Below are 20,845 nucleotides of genomic sequence, written 5' to 3' on the forward strand. Positions count from 1 at the left end.
AGGCACTCGGAGGATGCGGGCGTCATCTGCTCAGGTGAACCTCAAAATTTTGCGCCTCTATTTTTGTTTGTTATATTCTCTGAAAAACTATTTTCTTTCACTGTTACCTCATCTTCCTGAGTTTTGCTGAAGGGCAGGCATTTTCCCTTATGGCTTGAGCGGAAAGTGCATCAGCAATCATTTTGATGTACTTGAATTTTATGGGAGGACTGCAGTATCTTAATAAGCCCGTAGAGCAGTCATGTATTAATGGGCATATAGGTCGTGAGAACAAATTCCTGCAATTGTTTTTTTGTGTGGAATCCTGCCCCTGAGGTTTACTTTTACACTTCAGGTCCTCAGGACCCCTTCCAGAACGTCCTTCTTAGTGATGGTGGGTGAAGCACTCAGCATTTCTGTGTCTTTGGATCCTGAGAGGCTTCTTTCTGCACATCCTTCACAGAGACTAATAATGTGTCCTCTTTTTTTCCAGCTGTACAAAACACTCCTACTACCCCAGGTGAGTAGCTGCATCCCAGCCCAGCATCATTCCTCACTGGAATTCTACTCTCATGTTTCTAGAAAGTGATGGAGAAGCCCAGGCTCTTCTCTTTGAGGACTCTGGTATTTGTTACTGTGACCAGCTGAGTCCCCAGGACTTTGGCTCCTACTTAGGTTGCCACTCTCTGCTGCCAGGGTTTGCTCAGAGAAGCTGTAGTGGAAGGATTTTTGTTCCCCTCTGGTCATTTCAGATGAAACTAAGTGTTCAAGTCAGAATTATGATCATTTGAGAAATACAACCAAATAAAACTCCTACCAATGCTTGTCTGTTCAAGAAATCCTTCACGTTGAGAGAGCAATCCCCAAGGTTTTCTTTACCCTACAGTGAAAATATTCAGTGCCAAGTATGTTGGGAAGTGCTAGCTCCATACTCTAGCCCATCTGGGCCATTCGCAGTGCAAACTGGAATTGTCCAGGCTCTGAGAAGTCCTCCAGTCAGGGATAGAATCATCTACAGTAACATTTCCATACCAAACTAATGACTACGGAATGAAACCTTTTCCAATAAAATCCTAAAATCACTTCATTTTCCTTCCAGATTGGTGGCACCCATCAACTATAACTAGTAATAGTAAGTATCACGGTTTTCCACCTGAGGGCTTGGGGTTCTCATCCCCAAGCAGACTGTCCATGGAGTACATATCTGTAAATGTACAGCCCAGTTCAACCTGTGCATACAACCTACCCAGACCTGCCCCACCCTACACTGTTCCAAAACTGCCCACACACAGCCTGCCTCTACCTTCCAGACACTCAGCCTTTTTTATCCCCCCTGCCAGGTGGATGACCTTTGTTATAATAAGGAGACCCACTTCCCCTTCTTTTAAGGAAATGAAATAAGTTGTTCTTCAAAGAATAGACTTAAAGGCTTTTATTTCTTGGTGTATCTCCGAAGCTTTGAGAGAAGGAAGGGAGACAATAAATGGATAATTTCACAAGTAATCAATCCTTCGCAAGTAAATTTTTCCTCGTGGCTATTGCTCAATAGCTTTCCATCACTCCTAAGAAATGATATGGCCACTTGTTTATGTCACTGACTATTTTCTTCCCATCATATTAAATGTCTGCTTTGTATTTCATTACACAGCTATGACCACGAATTAGTTTACTAGTCCCCTTGGACGTTTATGTTGTCTATATTTCCACATTGTTATGAAGGATCCTCTGACGTAGAATATTTTTGTAAGTCTTTGCATATCTCCCCAATTTTTCCTGGAGGAAAGAAATAAATTTACTGGACTAAAGTTAACATAGTCCTTGGTACATAGAATGTACTTAATAAATGCTACCTCTTCTTATGCTAAGTATTTGAAGGTCTTTGCTGTACATATGGTCTAATGGCCATCAAGAATGTTGTAAAATTTCAGAATGTTGAAAAAGAGAAAACAATCTCCTCCCTCAGGTAGCTCACAGTAGTAAGTACATACTACTGAATTTATGATGTAATTACAGGTGTGACAGGTGCTTCAGAGGGGAAGTTCGGTGTGCAAAGAGGGCATATTCACAGAGATTTTACTTGATCGAGGGATTAGGGGAAGTTCTTCACGAAGTGCTGCTAATGCATCAGGACACAAGAGAGGCGGGCTCACTCGCTGACATGCCTTCCAGCCAGAAGGAACGCTTTGTAGGCCTGGGTGGGAAGGAGCTTGGCTGTTGCCAGGTCATTCGGAGCTTTGTGCACAGGTTAGAACTCCTGACTTTATCCTAAGGACAGTCGGAGCTGTTGACAAGTTTTAAGCTGGAGAATTGCAAAATCAGAAGTCTGTTTGCAAAAGATCATCCTTGACTTTTATGCCAAACTGTGCACTTCCTGAGGGCAGAGAACATATCTGCCTTTTACCCTCTTGCATCCTTATTTCTAGCATTGTGTCTGGCATAACATAAATGTTTTCTAAAAAGAGTAAATGAATACATGAACGAATGGGTGAATATTTAATCATAATTGGCATTTTGATACATACACCAACATGCACACAGACACAAACGACAGCAGGCTTTATGCCCTATTTTATAACATTCATTTTCACATGAGTATAGAATACTTATTTTTATGTCCTTAACATTAGCATTTTTCAGGTATTGAAATTATTTTTACACCATATAGTTTACTGGGCACACAGTTTTCCATTCTATGGATATATCACGATTTAATTAAACCATTACTAATCACAGGACAAAAGAATTAATTCTTTCTAAGTCTATTTTATGTACTTAGGTAATCACATACAGTAACACTTTTATTTTATAATCGTCTCTATTATATTTTTAGAAATCTGTAATGCATACCGTTTGCTCTGAAACTTTGGCTTCATCTTTGATTACTTCCCAGTGTAGAAATAGAACTTATGGGTAGGCATATTTTAAAGGCTAAATTATCTTTAAGAAGCACCATTTTTCCACAGAAACAGAGGAAACATTTGCAAATCATACACCTGATAAGAGACTTGCATCTAGAATACATAAAGAACTTTTTACACATCAATAATAAAAAGTCCAATAACCCAATGAAAGAATGAGCGCAGTAGCTGCATAGATATTTCTCCATGGAAGATATACAAATGGTCAATAAGCACATGCAAATATGGCCACTTGTTTATGTCATTGAATATTTTCAATGCAAATATGTCAAACATCACTAGCCATCAGGGAAACGCAAAGCAAATCTACAAAGAGATACGACTTCACACCTAGTAGTTTGGCTAGAATAAAAAAGTCGGATAATGGCAAGTGTTAGTGAGGATATGGAGAAGTCATAGCCCTCACACCCTGCTGATGGGAATATAAAATGGTACATCCACTGAGAAACAGTTTGGTGGCTCCTCAAAAAGTTAAACGGAGTTACCATATGACCCAGCAATTATAGTCCTGGGTATATACTCAGGAGAAAACATGTATCCACACAGAAACTTACATATGAATGTTCACAGGTGGGCAGCTTTGTTCCTAATAACCCCAAAGTGGAAACCACCTGAATATTCATCATGGTGAATGGATATACAAAATATGGTCCATCCATACAGCAGAATGTTACTTGGCAATAGAAGGAAGTGAAGTCCTGGTGCTTGTTCGTATACGCTACAAAAGGGACATACTTTGAAAACATGATGCTAAGCAAAAGAAGCCAGTCACAAAAGACCACATATTGTAAGACTGTATGGATATGATATGTCCAGAATAGACAAATCTGTAGAGACAGAAAGTAGACTAGCAATTGCCTTGGGCTGGGGGCAAACGAAGAGTGACTACTGTTGGGGACAGGGTTTCTCTCTGGAGTAACAAAAATCTTTTCGAATTGACTGCAGTGATGGTTGCAGCATTCTGAATATACTAAAAACCATGAAGCACTGGGTGTTATACGAAAACAATGAATCATGGATCACTACATCAAAAACTAATGATGTATTTGTATGGTGACATAACATAATAAAATAAAATTTAAAAAAAAATACTAAAAACCATTGAATTGTACACTGTAGCAAAAATAAACAAAAAGAGCTGTGAATAAGGGAAGAGCCAGTTTCAATTTCTATCACCACTAAGTATCTAGATATTTTTTAACAGTCTATTAAACAGACCAACAAAAGTTTGAATGCTTAATATTATTTATCATTCTGTGATAAATTATATCAGCTGATACTGTTGGGGGCTTACTATGTGCCAGGCCCTGCTCTCAGGGTTCACGTGTATTATCTCATTTAATTCACCCAGGAATCTGATGAGGCAGACGTTATTAGCACTCCCATTTTTCAGATGAGGAAACTGAGGCAGAGAGTTTCAGTAACTTGCTCGAGATCGTGGATCTGATAAAGGCAGAGCCAAGATGCAAGCCCAGGCCTTCTGTGGCAGAAACCGTGCTGTCAACCCCACTTCCCACTACTGCTTGTCAACTGGCCGGAAACCCTAGGGAATAAGTTATATTGCAGAGTGCTCTCCACGGGCCAGCACTCCTGCTCAGCCAAGATGATCCCTGTGCTCCACTGAACAATGACAATAATAACTTTGTTGCTTTCTTGGTGTTTTTGCGACAAGGTGACTCATGTTCTCTCTGAAGCTTGGGTCACCTCTTGGCAGAGAGTCACTTTTCTAGGCCCCATGAGGGAGGCAGATCCTTAGATCAAGGCCCCTAATGTGGGGCAGCCCACGACCAGGCCCGAGAGAGGAAAAACCGAGTCATGGTGTAAGGTCGGGGGATGAAGCCCGAGAACTCTTACCCAGAAGACAATTGCTTGTCTTGAACACACTTGAAACCTGCCATGTTGGCGTGTCCCTCTCTGTCTCCTCTATAGGACCCTTTTTAGATTGTGGCGGCTTCTTATTCAATGCCAGTGGGGCATTTTCCAGCCCATCCTACCCTGGATACTACCCCAACAACGCCGAATGTGTCTGGGAAATAGAAGTGAACTCTGGCTACCGCATCAATCTGGGCTTCAGTCATCTGCAGTAAGTAACACTCAGATCACCTGGTGAAGGATGGGCCTCCACGGTCTGCGTTGTGTGCTGGGCTGAGATGCTTTCACTCTCAGGTGCCACAGGCTAGACATTATGTTGCTCTGATCCTACCATGAAGCATTAGGCAACATAGGGAAGTCCTTTGATATGATTGAAGAAGAGCAAGAAGAAAATCTTAGGTTCAGTAACATGGCTCGTGAAAAGTCCGAACTATCTGTAAAAGACAGAAGCAATAGAAATTTCAATGTTGACATGAGTGCATTTTTTTCATACAGGCTGGAGACGCATAGAAATTGCGATTTTGATTATGTTGAAATTTCTGATGGATCACTGAATAGCAGTAACTTGCTGGGGAAAATCTGTAATGACACCAGGCAAATATTCACATCTTCTTACAACCGAATGATTGTTCGTTTTCGAAGTGATGTCAGTGTCCAAAACACCGGCTTTTCTGCTTGGTATAACTCCTTTCCTAGAGGTGCGTTCAAACTAAATCCGACAGAACTGACTTTCGGGGCTCGGTGTGTTTAGGCGGACCCTGCTTCCGAGCGTGTCATGGTTCCTATGTGAATGCAAAGAAGGACCTCAGCCATATGTTGCCCCTCCTCCTCCTTATCTCACAGCCGACTCTGATAAGCCAAGGCCAAGAGATGTGGGGAATCGCGGACACACCTTGGCCTTGGGTTTGCCACTTCCTGGGAGACCTGGTGACTGACCTTGCTGAGCCAATGTGTCCCCATCTGGCGGGGGAGGGGGTCTGAGCTCTGTGGTGTCTTAAGCCCCTTCCAGCTGATCTTGGAGATGTCTGTACCCTGATCAGTCACCTGGGGACTTTAGGAGGGAGCAAGGCCCATGGGTTATTCGGCCTTCGAGATCTGTTGTGGGAATGACCCTCAGTTCTTATGCCATGTATCTTTCAGATGCCGGCTTGAGATTAGTCAATTCAAATGTCTCCTATCATGCATGTGCCGGGCGTGTGGAAATTTACCACGGTGGCACGTGGGGGACGGTGTGTGACGATTCCTGGGGCATTCAGGATGCCCAGGTGGTCTGCAGACAGCTGGAGTGTGGATATGCAGTATCCGCTGTGGGAAACGCCTATTTTGGGCCCGGCTCTGGCCCCATCACCCTGGACGACGTGGTGTGCTCAGGGACCGAATCTACTCTCTGGCAGTGCCGGAACCGAGGCTGGTTCTCCCATAACTGTGCCCACAGTGAAGACGCTGGAGTCATTTGCTCAGGTACCACGCGGCGTCATTCGTGGAAGGCCCCTTTCACCTCCAACCTGCTCCAGGGTGAAAGTTAAGGGCTGGTGGTTGATGGTGTTTGTGGCTCAGTTCCGGGGGTGGAGGTGAGACTGGAGCTTGGCAGCTGTGCCCTTGGTCTTCCCGCTCCAGAAGACCATGCAAGGGCCCCATTGTCTCTGGTGGGTTATACTGGCCACAGGACTAGTATGCATGTGTGTTCTCACCCTTCCATTTGCTCTGGGACCTTTAGCAATGAGTCTCATCTGTCAGCCTGTCTCCTCCTGTACGAAGAGGAGATGGTCATGATGCATCTGCATCCAATGGCGATTAGAGACCTAAGTGGCTCATTCGTGTAAAACCTTAGAACAATTCCAGACAAGTAGGAAATGAGGAATGAGTGATGCTGTGACCTTGGTCATGGCACTGATGACCCCCAAGTGATGATAAGGCTGGGGGAACAGCGGGAGAGACCCGCCCAAGGCCTCCCCCTCATAGCACAGGCCTTACGGCAGTAACTCCACAGGCCATGTGTGCACTCACAGAAGAGGTCAGACTGTGAGTCACATGGGTATACCCCTGCCGCATGCGGGCCCCTCCTCCCGCCACAGTTCAGCGACTAATGCTTTTCTCCTATTCCTTTTCAGGAAGCCAGCCAACAACGCACGGTAAGTACCCGTCATTTCTACCCAGCCGCCTGGCTGGCCCTCTCTGCTGCTGGTGCAGGGCATGCCACTCTCTCTCCCAGGAATTGCCCTATGTCTTCCCTGGCACTGGTATCCCTTGCAGCAGATGTCCCCACCCAAGGAGAGCTGGGCCTCTCTCTGGGCTCCTCTTTGACCATCAGTGGCCTGGCCAGCCTAAGATTCAGATCTACGGTCAGTCCCTAGGAGAGGCCAGCCACCTGTGTAGGTTCGACACCAGACCCTGGTCAGTGCAGGCCAGTGGGTCCTGCTTCATCAGTGAGCTCCGTGTGTAACCACCAAAAGCTCCTGGCTGCCCACTCCGGAACTGCTGCTGAACCTTCTCTAAGCATTCGCAGCACACTCCTGGCTCCTGAGATCTTTCCCCTCCATCCCCACCCTCCCCTCCTCACCACCAGCCTCCTACAGCAGCGACCCCTCAGCCTTGCCCCCATCCATTCTTCACACAGCAGCTGGGGGCGTCCTTACGAAATGCCAACGTCAATCCCAGCCTCCACACCTTCGCACCCTTCATGTGACTCTTCAGGGCCATCTGGGTGTAGATTCCCATGTCTGGGGACAGATCCACTTCCTTTGTCTGTTTCGTTTCCTCCCTCCACCCCTCCTGCTCCATCCACACTGATGTTCCCTAAGTGTGCTAGTGACTGTCAGGCCTGAGTCCCCCTGCATGGAACCCCCCTCTCTACTTTTTTGCCTGACCACTCCCCCCCCCGCCCCGATTACCTGCCCCCCTTTCTCTGCTCAGTCTGGGTCAGGAGCCAACGCTCTGGGCTCCCACCATGTCCTGGGCTTACCCTGATCACAGCCGCATCCTGCCACGCTGGGATTTGCTCTTGCCCGTCCACCACTCCAGGCCATGAGCTCTCTGAGGGCACACATCCAGCATCTCGCTGTGAACCTAGGGTTGGCACCTTTCTGCACAGACCAAGTGAGCACTGAACATTTGTGCCAACGATACCAAGAAACTGATTGTTATCTTTTCTCTTGGTCAACAGCTCCTGTTCACGATGCCACCCACCCAGACAGTAAGTTTGGGGCTCCCTGACAAACCCCCTTGCCCTTCCCCTCAATGACAGTGCCGCTGGGTGGGGCAGCGGGGGTGGGGGTAGGGGGACAGTGACAAAAATGAGGAGATGGCTTCCCTAAGTAGAGCCTCCCTGGACAGTCCAGGTCCACACCACCTCCTGCTGGCTTTCTGTCTAGGGGGTTGTTTAAAAATTTCCCCAGGTGACTGTGCAGCAGGCTCTGGGGGCCCTCCAGATTTTCATTTCTTCCCGACAGCAGATTATTCCTGCGGAGGCTTCCTGTCCCAGCCATCTGGGTACTTTTCCAGCCCGTTCTATCCAGGGAACTATCCAAACAACGCCAGATGTGTGTGGGACATTGAAGTCCAAAGTAACTACCGTGTGACTGTTGTCTTCAGAGATGTCCAGTAAGTGTGTGGGTGCAGAGGAGAACACGTGGGGGCCTCACAGATATCGTAGAACAGAATAAATGGCACCTAGCCCTTCAGGAGAGATGTTGGCCCAATTGACATTTTCTCTCATGGGTTCAATTTTTCAGCTAGCCCAGAGGCAGCCTGTGGAGGTGGGGCCGGGACAAGAGCCCTGGTTTAAAGTCCCAGATCTGTCACTCATTTGCTGTGTGCCCACAGGAAATCACTTAATTTTCCCGAACCTTGGTCAAAACAAGGAAATAAAATACCTGCTTTCCTCTCATCTCTGGCTACTGGGAAGGTCACGAGAGAGAAAGAGGTGAAAATACTTGGAAAAGGTTATCCAACGGGAAGGATGCCTGTTAGGAGTAAGAGTAACACACAGAATCCTATTAACCACACCAGGTTGTTTGTTTGTTTGTTTTTTTAACCCTTTTTTCTTCACTGCCTCCTTTTTTCGGGGGTAAGTTCTGGGGGGTCAAGTAGAGGTGGAGAGATCTCTGCTGCAGAGGCTCGTTTATCTGTTCCTCATTCGGTGAAAAGGGGGAATCACTGCTTTAAGCAGAGGACACAGCGTCAAAGCCACGTTATGATTGGTCCAAGGAGGGGCGTGGCCAAGCAGAGGTACGAGTATTTTCTGGTGTCCAGGAAAGAGGGTACCATCATTTCTTTTGTAATAGCCTTTCCTGAGCACAATAGTCTCCTCTCTTGCTTTTTGGTTGCTGTGGCTTTGCGAATCTCTGCCTTGGAAATTCATTTGGAGTTTTGCAGAAGTTATAATATTATTTTAACCTCCTCATCATTACAATTCATTCTGGATCTCAGAGACTGTACTTAAAGCTCATGCGATCCTATGGAGGAAGGTCGACCACCTAACCTTCAGAGAGGTTATTTGACTTGTCCGATATTCATTAGTCCAGTTATTTATTTCTATCACTATGGATTCATGACTATTTATTTTGTTCAATGGGAAGCCAGGGTCTTTTTGATTGAAGAAGCAGTCTAAGGCAGGTTGTGATCCTTTCCTTTCATGATGCAAAGGAGTGTCAGGAGAGAGGCTGTCGATTTCATATGTGTGACCCCAAAAGTTAGGACGAAGTTTCGTGCATGGCAGTCACAGGGAAGTGAATATCATTCTTTTATTTTCAACTATTAATTTTGTCAGTATTTCTGCCACAAAGGTGTGACCCTCCCCACCCCCCCAACTCACTGAGCTCTGACCCCCTGCATCGAATCCTGGCTGAAAGTGACGCCAAAACTCTGTGTTCTGTCCCTGCAGGCTTGAAGGTGGCTGTAACTACGACTATATTGAAGTGTTCAATGGCCCCTCCCACAGTTCCCCTCTGATTGCCCGCGTTTGTGATGGAACCAAGGGCTCCCTCAGTTCCTCATCGAACTTCATGTCCATTCGCTTCGTCAGCGATGGCAGCATCACGAAGAGGGGCTTCCAGGCCAGCTACTACTCCAGCCCTTCTGAAGATAACACCAGTAAGTCCCCTCGTGGGGGCTCGTTGTGGGGGACACCTCTGCTCCACCCTTCTGTGGTTGCGAAATAAGAAACTAGAGCAGCTTTGTCAGGTCACCAAGGCTTGACCTGGTGCTGAAAGGGGCCACAAGCAGTGGTCTTGGGACTCCGGCTGCCCAGAAGCGAGGTCAAGGGCCAGAACTGGCTGATGGGCGGTGTGGTGGTCTTACTGTGGTCAGCAGAGACTAAAAAGAAGATGTGAGGTCATACTTTCAGCACATGGTGAGATGTCAGTGCCAAGGACACAGGTGACCACCTGGCCCCTGGACTATGTCCCAAGACAGCATATTTGGCTGCTATCTGAAGATGGACTGAGCCGATCACTCAGCCACTTCCAGCTAATGGCCACAATTTGAGCTGTTAAATGGACTGATTTATAGATTGGCTTAGGGACTGGGTGAGGTGATGTCCAAGCTCTCTTTTGCAGTCAGGATTTTAAGCATTGACCTATTCCATAGCTAAAGGACTTTATTTTATAACATCTCCACCATTCAACCGGAGCATTACTTTACTTTATGGATAAATGGTAGATTGGCAAAACATTTTACTCATTTCACATCCTGCCTCCATTTCTCCATCAGGGGAATCCTAAGTCCTTATGCCCTCGAAGGGGTCTTGTGAGAATAACACTGACCTGAGTCATGGGGCACCTGGGGGGTTGTGGTGAGGACTATCCAACGTGGGCCGTCTTTGTCTGCCATCTTGGTCTCTGCATCTTTATACGGGAGGAGCGCCTAGTGGGCTTGCTGGGGTGCTGACTGCCTGCATTATTTGCCCTTGTCCACCAGAGCTGCTTTGTCTGCCAAACCACATGCAAGCCAGTGTGAGCAGGAGCTACCTCCAATCCCTGGGCTATTCTGCCAAGGACCTTATCATTCCCACCTGGAATGAAAGCTCCCAGTGTCAGCCCCAAATAACAGCCAGCCAGGTGACATTCACAATTCCCTACTCGAGCTGCGGCACCATCGAGCAGGTAAGTCTAGGGCTTCCTACTCTATCTCCTGCTGAATAAGCTTTCTTATAGTGATGTATGCTGTGTTTCTTGAATTCTAGGGACTCAAGCGACATGATGACGGTATAACCAGTGTAATCAGGGTAAAGATTTAAATCTGTCCCTTAGTGCCATGATGTAGCTGTAGCCATTTCCAAATGTAAGGATGAGGAAGGAAGGTCAGCAGGCCATTTTCCCCCACACTGTCATGCACAGAGGGTGCATGGCAGGCTGCCATTCCCATCAGCAATAATCATAGCAGCTCCCAGGGGCAGCTCCAGATTTTGTAGGGCCTGAAGCTTATACAGTTTGGGGTTGGGGTTAGTGAGAGGGGTGGGTGCCTCATGAAACAGAAGAATGCAAATGTATCTTACTTTTATAAATATTACAGAAACATATGGCTGTGCCAATACACTGCTAGGCACTGGGGGAACCTGCACTGGGGAGGTCCTGAGGCTGAAGCTTTATTAGCTTCACAGTAAATCAGCCTCTGCAGCTGAGCCATCATCATCTAGGGTGACCAGCTGTCTCGGTTTACCTGGGACTTTGCAGATGTCAGCATGGAAAAGTCCCATGTTCCACAAAACTCCTCAGTCCTGAGCAAAATGGATAGATGCTCATCCTCCCAGGGCCAAACACTAGGATTAGCTGGTGTCATACTCCCCAGATACCCACCAAGTATTCTGTCATTGTCACCCCACTTTAAAAATAGAGGGGCTGGGCTTCGAGAGGTCAAGCAGGTTGCGCAAGGCCACTTGGCCAAGAAGTAGCAGGACAAACATCAGACTCTGAAAATCTCCAAAACCTTATACTGAGTGAAAGAAGCCAGCCACACAAGAGTACCTACTCTGTGATTCCATTTCTATAAAATTCAGGAATGGGGAATAAATGTATGATGGAAAGCCAACCTGGTTAGAGGGGATTGCCTGCAAAGGCGGTAGGAAGGAGCTGTTTTGGTTCTTGGAAATGTTCTGTATCTTATTGTGGTGGTGATTATTGTCAAACCTCACTGAATGACCTGCCTACAATGGTTGCATTTAATTTTATGTAAATTTATTTGAAATCATCTAAATTCTGAATTTTGGGATGACACCTAAGTAATCACTTCAAGATTTTGTCTGTTAGGGAACAGACATGATGCAAATAATGTGGCTTAGGACTACAGTAAATAAACAACATGAAATGCTCGAATATGTACAATGTGCATGACACACACGTTCAGAGGATGTCAGTTTGTCACTCACCAAAGATGTACTGAGCATTTGCTGTGAGCCAGCACTGGGCTAGGTGCTAAGATGACACTGTTAATTACCTGGCAAGGTAATTTCCTGATCCTTTGACACGTAAGAAACAGTGGGAGAGGAAGAGGATAGTCATTTAGCCAAACAGATTGGCCTATCAGCCACGGGTGGGTGCCTAGGCCTAAGGGTCCATAATTGCCATTATGGCCACCTGGCTCCTTTCCTCAGTTCCTACAGATACCAAGTCTCCTTCTGAGATGAACTGAGTGAGTCAGGGAGACTTACATGAAGACAAGGGTACATATCAGTCATGCTATGCAAATGTTCTAGTCAACCAGACTTATATTTTGCCCTGTAATTTAATTGTGTTGGATTCTGGCTTGTCATGAGTTTAGTCAGTAGGAGTCAGTGCACCAAAGATGATTATCCCTCCCGGTTCCAAGTGTGCAGCCTGGAGACTCTGATATCTGAGCCAGCCCATCGATGTTCCTTCATGTCCATTAGAAGCCACCAAAGCAATGTGCCAATACTGGTTCTCGTAAGGTGGCTGGTGGTGGCCAGCATGCACTACACTCTCATCCCTCCATTTATTTAAATACCTGCGTCCCCTACCAGATCCAGTGCCCAGTGGCTGGTGTGGGGCCTAACCCTTTATAATCGGATTATAAACGGTTGATCTGTATGCCAGCCACTGAACTCAGTTCTACGTGACTTTCAAAATTCTTAGGGCAACATTCATTCCCACGTAATCACAAGGAGTTGGAGGCTTACAGAAGTTAAGCCATCTGCCCGAGGCCACATGGTCATGATCTGCTGAGCCAGGATTCAAAGCCAGGACAGCATGATCTGTAGGCAGAGCCGACCACAGCTCCCCCAGGAGCCTCACTGAGCGGGGTCTGACGAATGGTGGCTGGTGTGGCTGAGTAGGCGAGGTCTCCCTACCACATGAGACGGATATCAAGGGGAAGAGTCCCAGTCTTCATGGGAATAGCAGTTGACTTATCTGCAAGATGTCCCCTTACATCCTGTGTTCCTTCCGAACCGAGCAGACACCTAATAATGAATTTTAATCTAAAATCGGAACTGCTTCTTGCGATCAAGAAATAAACCTGCATTCCATGTTCATTGCTTGGAGTGGATTCAGAATTTAGCTTGAGCATAGAAGCCATAGACGAATGTGAATTCCAAGAAAACTTTGATTTTAGTGTACAGAGTTAAACTGAAGTCACCTTAGCTTGTCTTTGAAGGAGTAACAGAGTCACATTTATATGGTTTCTTTTGACAACAACTAGCACTCACATATAAAGCCCATTATTTTTTTCTTTTTTTTTCTAGAAAATATAGTGTATTTTCCTTGCACGAATGGAGGGTGTAGGATAGATGAGGTCTCCCCACCCCACCAGAGGGATGCCTTCCCAGAGCTGGGTCCAGAGTGCGGGTTCTGGCACTCCCCTACAGGCCTGGGGCTGCAGAGACCTCCCTGGCCCAATGAAGAAAACGGGGTGGCAAAACCATTTTAAATTACTTGTTAAATTTTTCTCCACATGTTTTTCTGGAAGGGACAAATTCAGAGTTGAGTTATGCAACCACAAGCATGAAGTGAAAGCCTTTCCAACACATGCTGTTCTGAAGAACAATGATATTTAAGGTGTACAAGTGCTGGATTGAGCAGAGAGCTTGTCTAATCTTCCAAATGGCCAAGAATAGAATTTGGTTCTTGACAGGGTGCATGACTACATGTGACTTGAAAAACCTCTTTTTTTTTTCTTAAGAGTAACCTAGCCTCACATTTTAGGACTTCTATTTAGGCCACCATGGTATTCTTTTTGTGCTCGTTCTTGCAAAAGTATCCATTGCTTATGGGAACTTGTACTTGGCTAGCAGAAAGAAGTTTGCTTCTGGCCATCATCATATCGGGAGGGAAAGAGTTACTCCCTTTCTCTGCCAGGCAATGACTGGCTTGTGCTTGCCTCATTTGAGGCCAGATGATCGTGGAGCTTCCAGATGGCCTGGTTCACCTGTGTCCTCTCAGCCATCTGGGCCCCATTCTTCATCCATTATAGTACTTTTGTGGGCCCTGCCCCCTGTACCTTTCATTCATTCCATGGTATCTACTGATGCTCCTCACAGTATCGTTGACACTGTACCAAGCCCTGATGACATCAGCTTATCCTTGAGATGCTCACAGACCACTGGGTGCAAGGCTCTCTCCCTTGAAGGTCACTCTTAGGCACATCAAATGGCATGAGAGACCAACATTCTGAGGAATTTGCTGCTTGCTAAAAGGCACATTAGGAATCTGTCCCATGGTACAGGGAGTGACAAAGCAGCGTGTGACAGGAAGTGCTCCAGCATTGCTCAGTCCACATGAGCCTCTGGGGGAGCCCCTACCCCAGTGGTCAGAGTCCCACTGCAGCTAAAACTCCACCCTCTGTCACTTCCGGTCCTGGCAGCCTCAGACACCAAGCTGCTACTGAGCCATCCAAACAGCACAGTGAAAGCTAATCCCACCAGCCTCTCCCTCAAGTACATGGCCGCCTCCCTTGGTTTCTCCCAGCCACAGCGAGAATGAAGCAAAGCAAGCATGAAAGGCCCTAAGCCATGGAGTCTGGACTCAGCTTGGTCATTCAGCAGGGCAAGGGGTCATCCAGACACACCCATCTTCCCATGGGGAGCAGCTCCTAGGAGGCCCCAACACCTGGCCCACACTGCTATCCCCATCACGTGGTAGAGGAAGGGGTTGTATGAAAGGAGGGAGTCCTGCTAGTTAAGCCGCATGCCCAGCCCAGATAATGGGAGCCATGGCAGTCATGTGCCTTCTCTGTGTGGTCCTGGGAGGGTTTTAAAGTCTGGCTGAGTCACTTCCCTCTCATTGTAAACAAATCAGCAGTGAGCTTCCCTTAACAGGTGATATTTGCTTGACTTTGCTCCCCTGTCTTTGTCTCCCAGGTAGATAATGATACCATCACCTATTCCAACTTCCTCAAAGTAGCTGTTCCAAGTGCCATCATCCAGAGGAAGAAGGATCTCCACATTCACATCAGCTGCAAAATGCTCCAGAACACCTGGGTTAACACCATATACATTGCTAATGACACCATCGAGGTCGATGAAGTGCAGTACGGCAATTTTGATGTGAACATTTCCTTTTATACATCTTCTTCATTTTTACATCCGGTGACCAGCAGCCCATACTATGTGGACCTGAACCAGAACTTGTACCTTCAGGCTGAGATCATCCATTCTGACACCTCCTTGTCCTTGTTTGTGGATACCTGTGTGGCGTCCCCATATTCCAACGACTTTACATCTCTGACTTACGATCTAATCCGGAGTGGGTAAGGAGTGTCTTCACAGGGTGAATGTCAAACTTCACCTGACAATCAAACATGAGTAGCCTAAAGTCTCAAGGACTTTGGTTCTAGTAGAGCGAACTTAACCAGTCAGGTTGTCATACCTGGTTAACATCTAGGGAAATGAATGTGTGGGGAAGTGAATGAACCACCAGTGGTCACCAAGCAGGTTAGCTATAACTGGGATTTGGCCCAGGTGATCGAATTCCATAAGAAGACATGCGCATAGTGGGGGGGAAAGCCTTGATTCTGCAGCAGATCGAGATTGAGATGCCAGTCTTCCATGTACCAGCTGCATCACTCCGGGCAGGCAATCATATCCTCTGAGCCAGTCTCTTCCCCCATCAGATGAGAATAGTGCTGCCCACATCATAGGCTGTTGGGAGGATGAAATGGGAAGGAGTCGATGGGGCCCTGGGCAAAGAGCATGCACAGCAGGTGGTCCACAAGGAATGCTGTGGGTAGCAGGGGTCAGCAGGGGTCTCTTGACCTAGCAGCTGAGAATGGTGGTTCTAACCAAGCTCAAGAGATGCAGAGGTCAGGCCAGTGGTGCCCAGGCTGGGGTCAGTGGTGCCCAGATTGGGCTCCTCCACTACAGTCCTGCTTCCCTGGATGACAGGACGCTGGTGAGGTCGAATTTGCCTCTTCGGAGCTCATCAAGGAGTCCTGGGATGCTGGGATGTACACTCCCATCCTTACTCCTTCGTCTCTGTCCATTGGTGTGTGCACCATTTCTTGGCTTATAATTTGACCTTGGCACCTCAGTAGCAATCACATAGAAGTACAATATAAAAGTTGTACTGATAGGCTAAGGGGCTTTGCTAGGAATCAGGGTTGGGAAGTTAAATTTTACACCTTCCGGAGATACTAAAAACAGCACCTTTTTCCAGGCACAGTTTGAATATGTGTCAATTCAGTAAACAGGTATTGAGGCTTGCCTTGTTCAGTCTGTGCAGTTGCTACAATTCACAACAGCCCCCTTGGTAGCAAAGATGGGGGAGAAGCTTACCCAAATTCTCTTTCTACAAATAGTAACAAAGTGACATTTGAATTTATGTCAGATGACTGAGATTAACACAAATGAGTGATTTGGTTCATTTTTGCTAAAATATCATTTTTGGTCAAATTCTGGCATATATGTATATAAGATAATGCAATTTCCTCGGGAGGGGGGGCGTGCACGTGGGGGTAGATGTGGACCCAGCTGTACCTGGAGGGACACATTGGCTACACCTGAGGATCAGCCAGATCACCCACCTGGATGCCCATTAGAGGAATCTGGATCTTCAGACACACCCATTCCCGGCCCCACCTGCACATTCACTTTATTAGGTCTGTCGTGGGGCTTGGGTATCTGTATTTTCAAAACCTCCCCCCGCCCCATGATTCTGAAGTGCAGCCTGGGTTAGGGAGCTCTGGCCCATACAGACCACCCTGACTGGTGTGGTTTTATGGGAAATGCAATTATTGCCCAGCAGCCCCTGGGTTACCCTGACCTCATTTACAACTGTCCTACTTCCTGACGAGGTTCTGTGTACTTTCTCTCTCACCTTTGCTGCCAAACTGACCCCTGTCGAAAAAAGAATGTGGTATTTGAGAGAATGTGCATTGAAAGTGGAGGAAGGAACCTCTGGAAGGGGGAAAGAAGATACTGAGTGAAGCCTGGGCCACATTTCCAGGCAGAATCAGGCTGCCTTCGTGATAGCTCCCATCCACCACAAAAATTTCCACCCTAAACCCCATGGACCAGTTTCTTTGCTCTCCTCTTTGCTACATCACCCCAAATCCTCCTGTTAAGAGGGGTTCCTGGGTTATGCAAGCTGCTTGCTCAACTGGGGGTAGAGCTGGGAGATGCTCTTCACCCATATCTTAGTAAAGTTTCTTTCAGGGGATTCTTTTTTTTTTTTTTTAAAGATTTTATTTATTTATTCATAAGAGACAGAGAGAGAGAGAGGCAGAGGGAGAAGCAGGCTCCCCGCCAAGCAGGGAGCCCGATGCGGGACTCGATCCCAGGACCCTGGGATCATGACCTGAGCCGAAGGCAGACGCTTAACCATCTGAGCCACCCAGGCGCCCTCTTTCAGGGGATTCTTAAGTAACCTTCCCGCTAACACCAGTGGCGATGAGACGTCTGAGGGAATAAGGAGGCAGTGGATATTGGAATGGGGGGTACTGGAGAGTACTCAGGCTCACGTGGAAAGTACAGCCATCTAGGGCTCAGGGCAAGTTGAGGTGGGTCAGGAGACACAGCCCCAGAAATTTGGGAGGCAGGGGGGATGGTAGCCACCAAGGATACCAGAGAGTAGCCCAGTGCCACCTTGCCTGGCCCTGAGACCAGGAAAGGAAAGGAAATGTCATCTTCCTTCATGCCGTCTCTCTGGGCCCTGCTGCTTCTGTCACTCCCCTGGGTCTCCAGGGCCATCCAGCGTGGGGTCACTGAGCACCCACTGTGCAATATGGGGCCTGCTCGTCTGTGTGGAAACCCTGGGCCGATTTGCTGCTTTAAGATGCTGCTGACATACCAGAGCTGCTGGGGTTCTCCTGGAGGCTGACAGGCGATGTGAGGGAAGGAAGGTGCGGCCGGAGGCGTGGGCCTGGCCCATGCGCGTCATGAAGAAGGCAGTGCATCCATAGCTGACGGGCTGCTTTTCTCTTTTTCCAGGTGCGTGAAGGACAACACCTACCAATCGTACCCTCAGCCGTCGCCTCGCATCACCCGCCTCAAATTCAGTTCCTTCTACTTCCTGAGGCGCTTCCCCTCCGTGTACCTGCAGTGTAAGATGGTGGTGTGCAGGACTGACGACTACTTCTCCCGCTGCCGCAGAGGCTGCATCCTGAGGTCCAAGAGGGACGTGGGCTCCTACCAGGAGAAGGTGGACGTCGTCCTGGGACCCATTCAGCTGCAGGTCCCGCACACCGAGAAGAGGAACCTGGCTAAGTGGCGGACCTCCCGCCCCTAGATCTGTGACCTGCGGGGACCGGGGTTGTTTCTGTGGGTGTCGCGCTCCACCCCAGAGTGGGCACCCACCACGTGCCAGGCCTGCTGTGCTCCACGGGGCGATACGGACTTAGCTAGATCGCTTCTCGCCTTCTTCCATGGGCTCCTGGTCTATGGGGGACCACGTGTGGTGCTTGGTCGAGAGAGTTCTGATCTGCGACACAGACACACCTGACACTCTTGTCCTCTGGCTTCTGAACTCCCCGAACCTCACACTCCTTGACTGTGAAACGAAAATGTTAATACCTACCGGTTAGGACTGTTGAGGCGGTGCAATAAAATAATGTTAGTTAAACTGCCTTGAGGTCTGCCTGGTTCAAGTTCTTGGGTGCGAAAAATGGTGGGTCTTGTTACTATGGTTGCTGTCACCAATATCAACAACACGACGTCAACGATAACATTATTGCTCATGACGGTAATAACAAGAGGCCCCCATGTCCCCAGGCAGGGCCGTGGGGATGCAGGCAGGATCGGTTTATTCCAGTGGCTCACAAGGCTGACATTTTGGTGGTCAGCCATTCTGTCTCCTCATCTAGAACAGGGCTCCGATTTCACGCTCTGCTCTTTTCTTGTGGGTGTGGACAAGGAAACGACTGCAGAGGGATTGCCAGGATCTCCGGTCCAGGCTGAGGACAGGTCAGCAGATGTGGTGGCCCCGGTGACAGGGATAGGTGTGGGGTAGCAGGAGTTGTCGTAAACCCTCCTCCTGGTTACTGGGTTCCACCCCATGGGGCATCCTTGGCGGCTCTGTCTCCTTGTGTCGCATATTCAGGCAGTGAGCATGTCCCGCTGATTCTAGGCTCTTACCTCACATATGCCCTCCTTGAAGGACTATTATATGCCAGGAGAATAATAACAAACAGAGATCAAAATCCCTGCCCCCCTGGAGCTTACCTTCCACCGGAAGGGGATGCAGTCCAGAAATGAGTTGAGTGCATGGCACCTGCCGTGGGTTGGAGCTATGGAGAGACACAGGACAGGGTGACGGGTAAAGGGTGCTGATGGGGATGCTGCCCACCGCACTCTTCTCCCTTCTTTTCCCATGGGCACTGCAGAAGCTCAGGGCCTGAGGACCTCTGGCCTGGGATGTTTGTACCCATTTCTCAGCTGGTCTAAATGTCCCAAGTTCCCCTCCCCATCCTTCTGGAGCCTCTGGTCACGTTTGATCTCCCAAAGCCCAGCTCTGACTTCCCAAACCTTTCCTGACTGCCACTGGGATGGCACTGCCACCTTTGGGATCTGGCCTCAGTTTCCTACCCAGCACCTCTCTCTCCCATTCCTTTCTCCTCTCCCACCACACAAACAGTTCCGCTTATCATCACCCTGCCCTCAGACCACCATCCTTGCTTGCCCCTCCCCCTTCTCTACTGGGCTTATCCTGATTCCCGCTCTCCTGTCCTTCCCACACCTGCCACTGACTGATGTGGGAAAGCAGGCCAGCCCTGAGGGGAGCTGCCACAGCCCTGCCATCTCTGCTGGGGCCTTCCTGGCCGTGGTGGCCTTCACCTTGGGGATGAGCACCCTCACAGCCAGTGGCTGGCCTCTGAGCCCTAAGATGTGAAGCTAGCACCATGTGCATGTGCTCAAACATTGGCCCCACCTTCTCTGGAACCCACGTGTGAAAGGAAGAAACAAGAGCCCAGAGCTTGGCACCCAGCAGCGCCCTCTGTTTCGCTTGTCATAGGTGCATGGTGCAGTGTGAGTACAGATAGGTAGAGGCTTGTTTTCCTGGAAACACAGGTTCAATGCTAGGACGAAATGTCAGGCAAGGAGGGGGAGTCCCTGCATCTCCAGGGAGGAGCATATAGTGGTGGGTAGAGCCAAATTTTATGGCAGCTATACAGGTGGGTAGAGGGGACAGCTTATAGATACCAAACAGTGAATGACAAATGTGCACAGACAAGTGTGGGAGCAAGAGACTGGTATAGAGACAGAGAGGCAGAAGGTATGGCTGTGGGTGAGCAGGATGTCGAGCCAGGCCCAGCTCCGGACAGAGACAGTGGGACAGGGCAGAACCAGACAGACAGAATGCCATGGCGGTAGGAACCACTGTCTGCACCACACCAGGGCTGGGGGGAAATGACGTGGGCTGCTGTGATTTCTAGGAACTGAGACTGGTTTCGGGCTGGGATGTTCACTCCTGGCTGTACATGTGGATGAGTCCAGGGCTTTCCAGCTTCTACTGCCTACTTGAACCTAAACCAGTTAGATCGGGATCCCTGCAGGTGGGCCTGACAGTGGTGATCTAAAATCTTCAGGAGGTTCCTATACAGCCAAAATTGAGAACCACTGGTGGAGTCCTTGAGTCCCTCTGAAGAGGCCAGTTGGGGCCCTGATCCTGAGAAGGAGCAGAGGAGGGCAAAGG

At 48.3% G+C, this 20,845-nt stretch overlaps 1 protein-coding gene across 1 annotated transcript in view; it reads left to right on the top strand.

Moving 5' to 3' along the window:
- DMBT1 (deleted in malignant brain tumors 1) overlaps positions 1 to 20,041 on the top strand; it is a 115,518-nt gene extending 95,477 nt beyond the window's left edge. Inside the window, exons 2-12 of the mRNA XM_034987317.1 lie at positions 4,827 to 4,980; positions 5,265 to 5,467; positions 5,910 to 6,230; positions 6,881 to 6,901; positions 7,933 to 7,962; positions 8,219 to 8,369; positions 9,652 to 9,860; positions 10,686 to 10,870; positions 15,079 to 15,467; positions 18,145 to 18,416; positions 19,887 to 20,041. Coding sequence (XP_034843208.1) covers positions 4,827 to 4,980; positions 5,265 to 5,467; positions 5,910 to 6,230; positions 6,881 to 6,901; positions 7,933 to 7,962; positions 8,219 to 8,369; positions 9,652 to 9,860; positions 10,686 to 10,870; positions 15,079 to 15,467; positions 18,145 to 18,416; positions 19,887 to 20,041 — 2,090 coding nt within the window. The remainder of the gene's footprint in view (positions 1 to 4,826; positions 4,981 to 5,264; positions 5,468 to 5,909; positions 6,231 to 6,880; positions 6,902 to 7,932; positions 7,963 to 8,218; positions 8,370 to 9,651; positions 9,861 to 10,685; positions 10,871 to 15,078; positions 15,468 to 18,144; positions 18,417 to 19,886) is intronic.
- Positions 20,042 to 20,845: the final 804 nt, after the last annotated feature.

The sequence above is a fragment of the Mirounga leonina genome, unplaced genomic scaffold (genome assembly GCF_011800145.1).
Source record: "Mirounga leonina isolate KUSES-001 unplaced genomic scaffold, KU_Mleo_1.0 Mir_114, whole genome shotgun sequence".
NCBI classification, from domain to species: Eukaryota; Metazoa; Chordata; class Mammalia; order Carnivora; family Phocidae; genus Mirounga; species Mirounga leonina.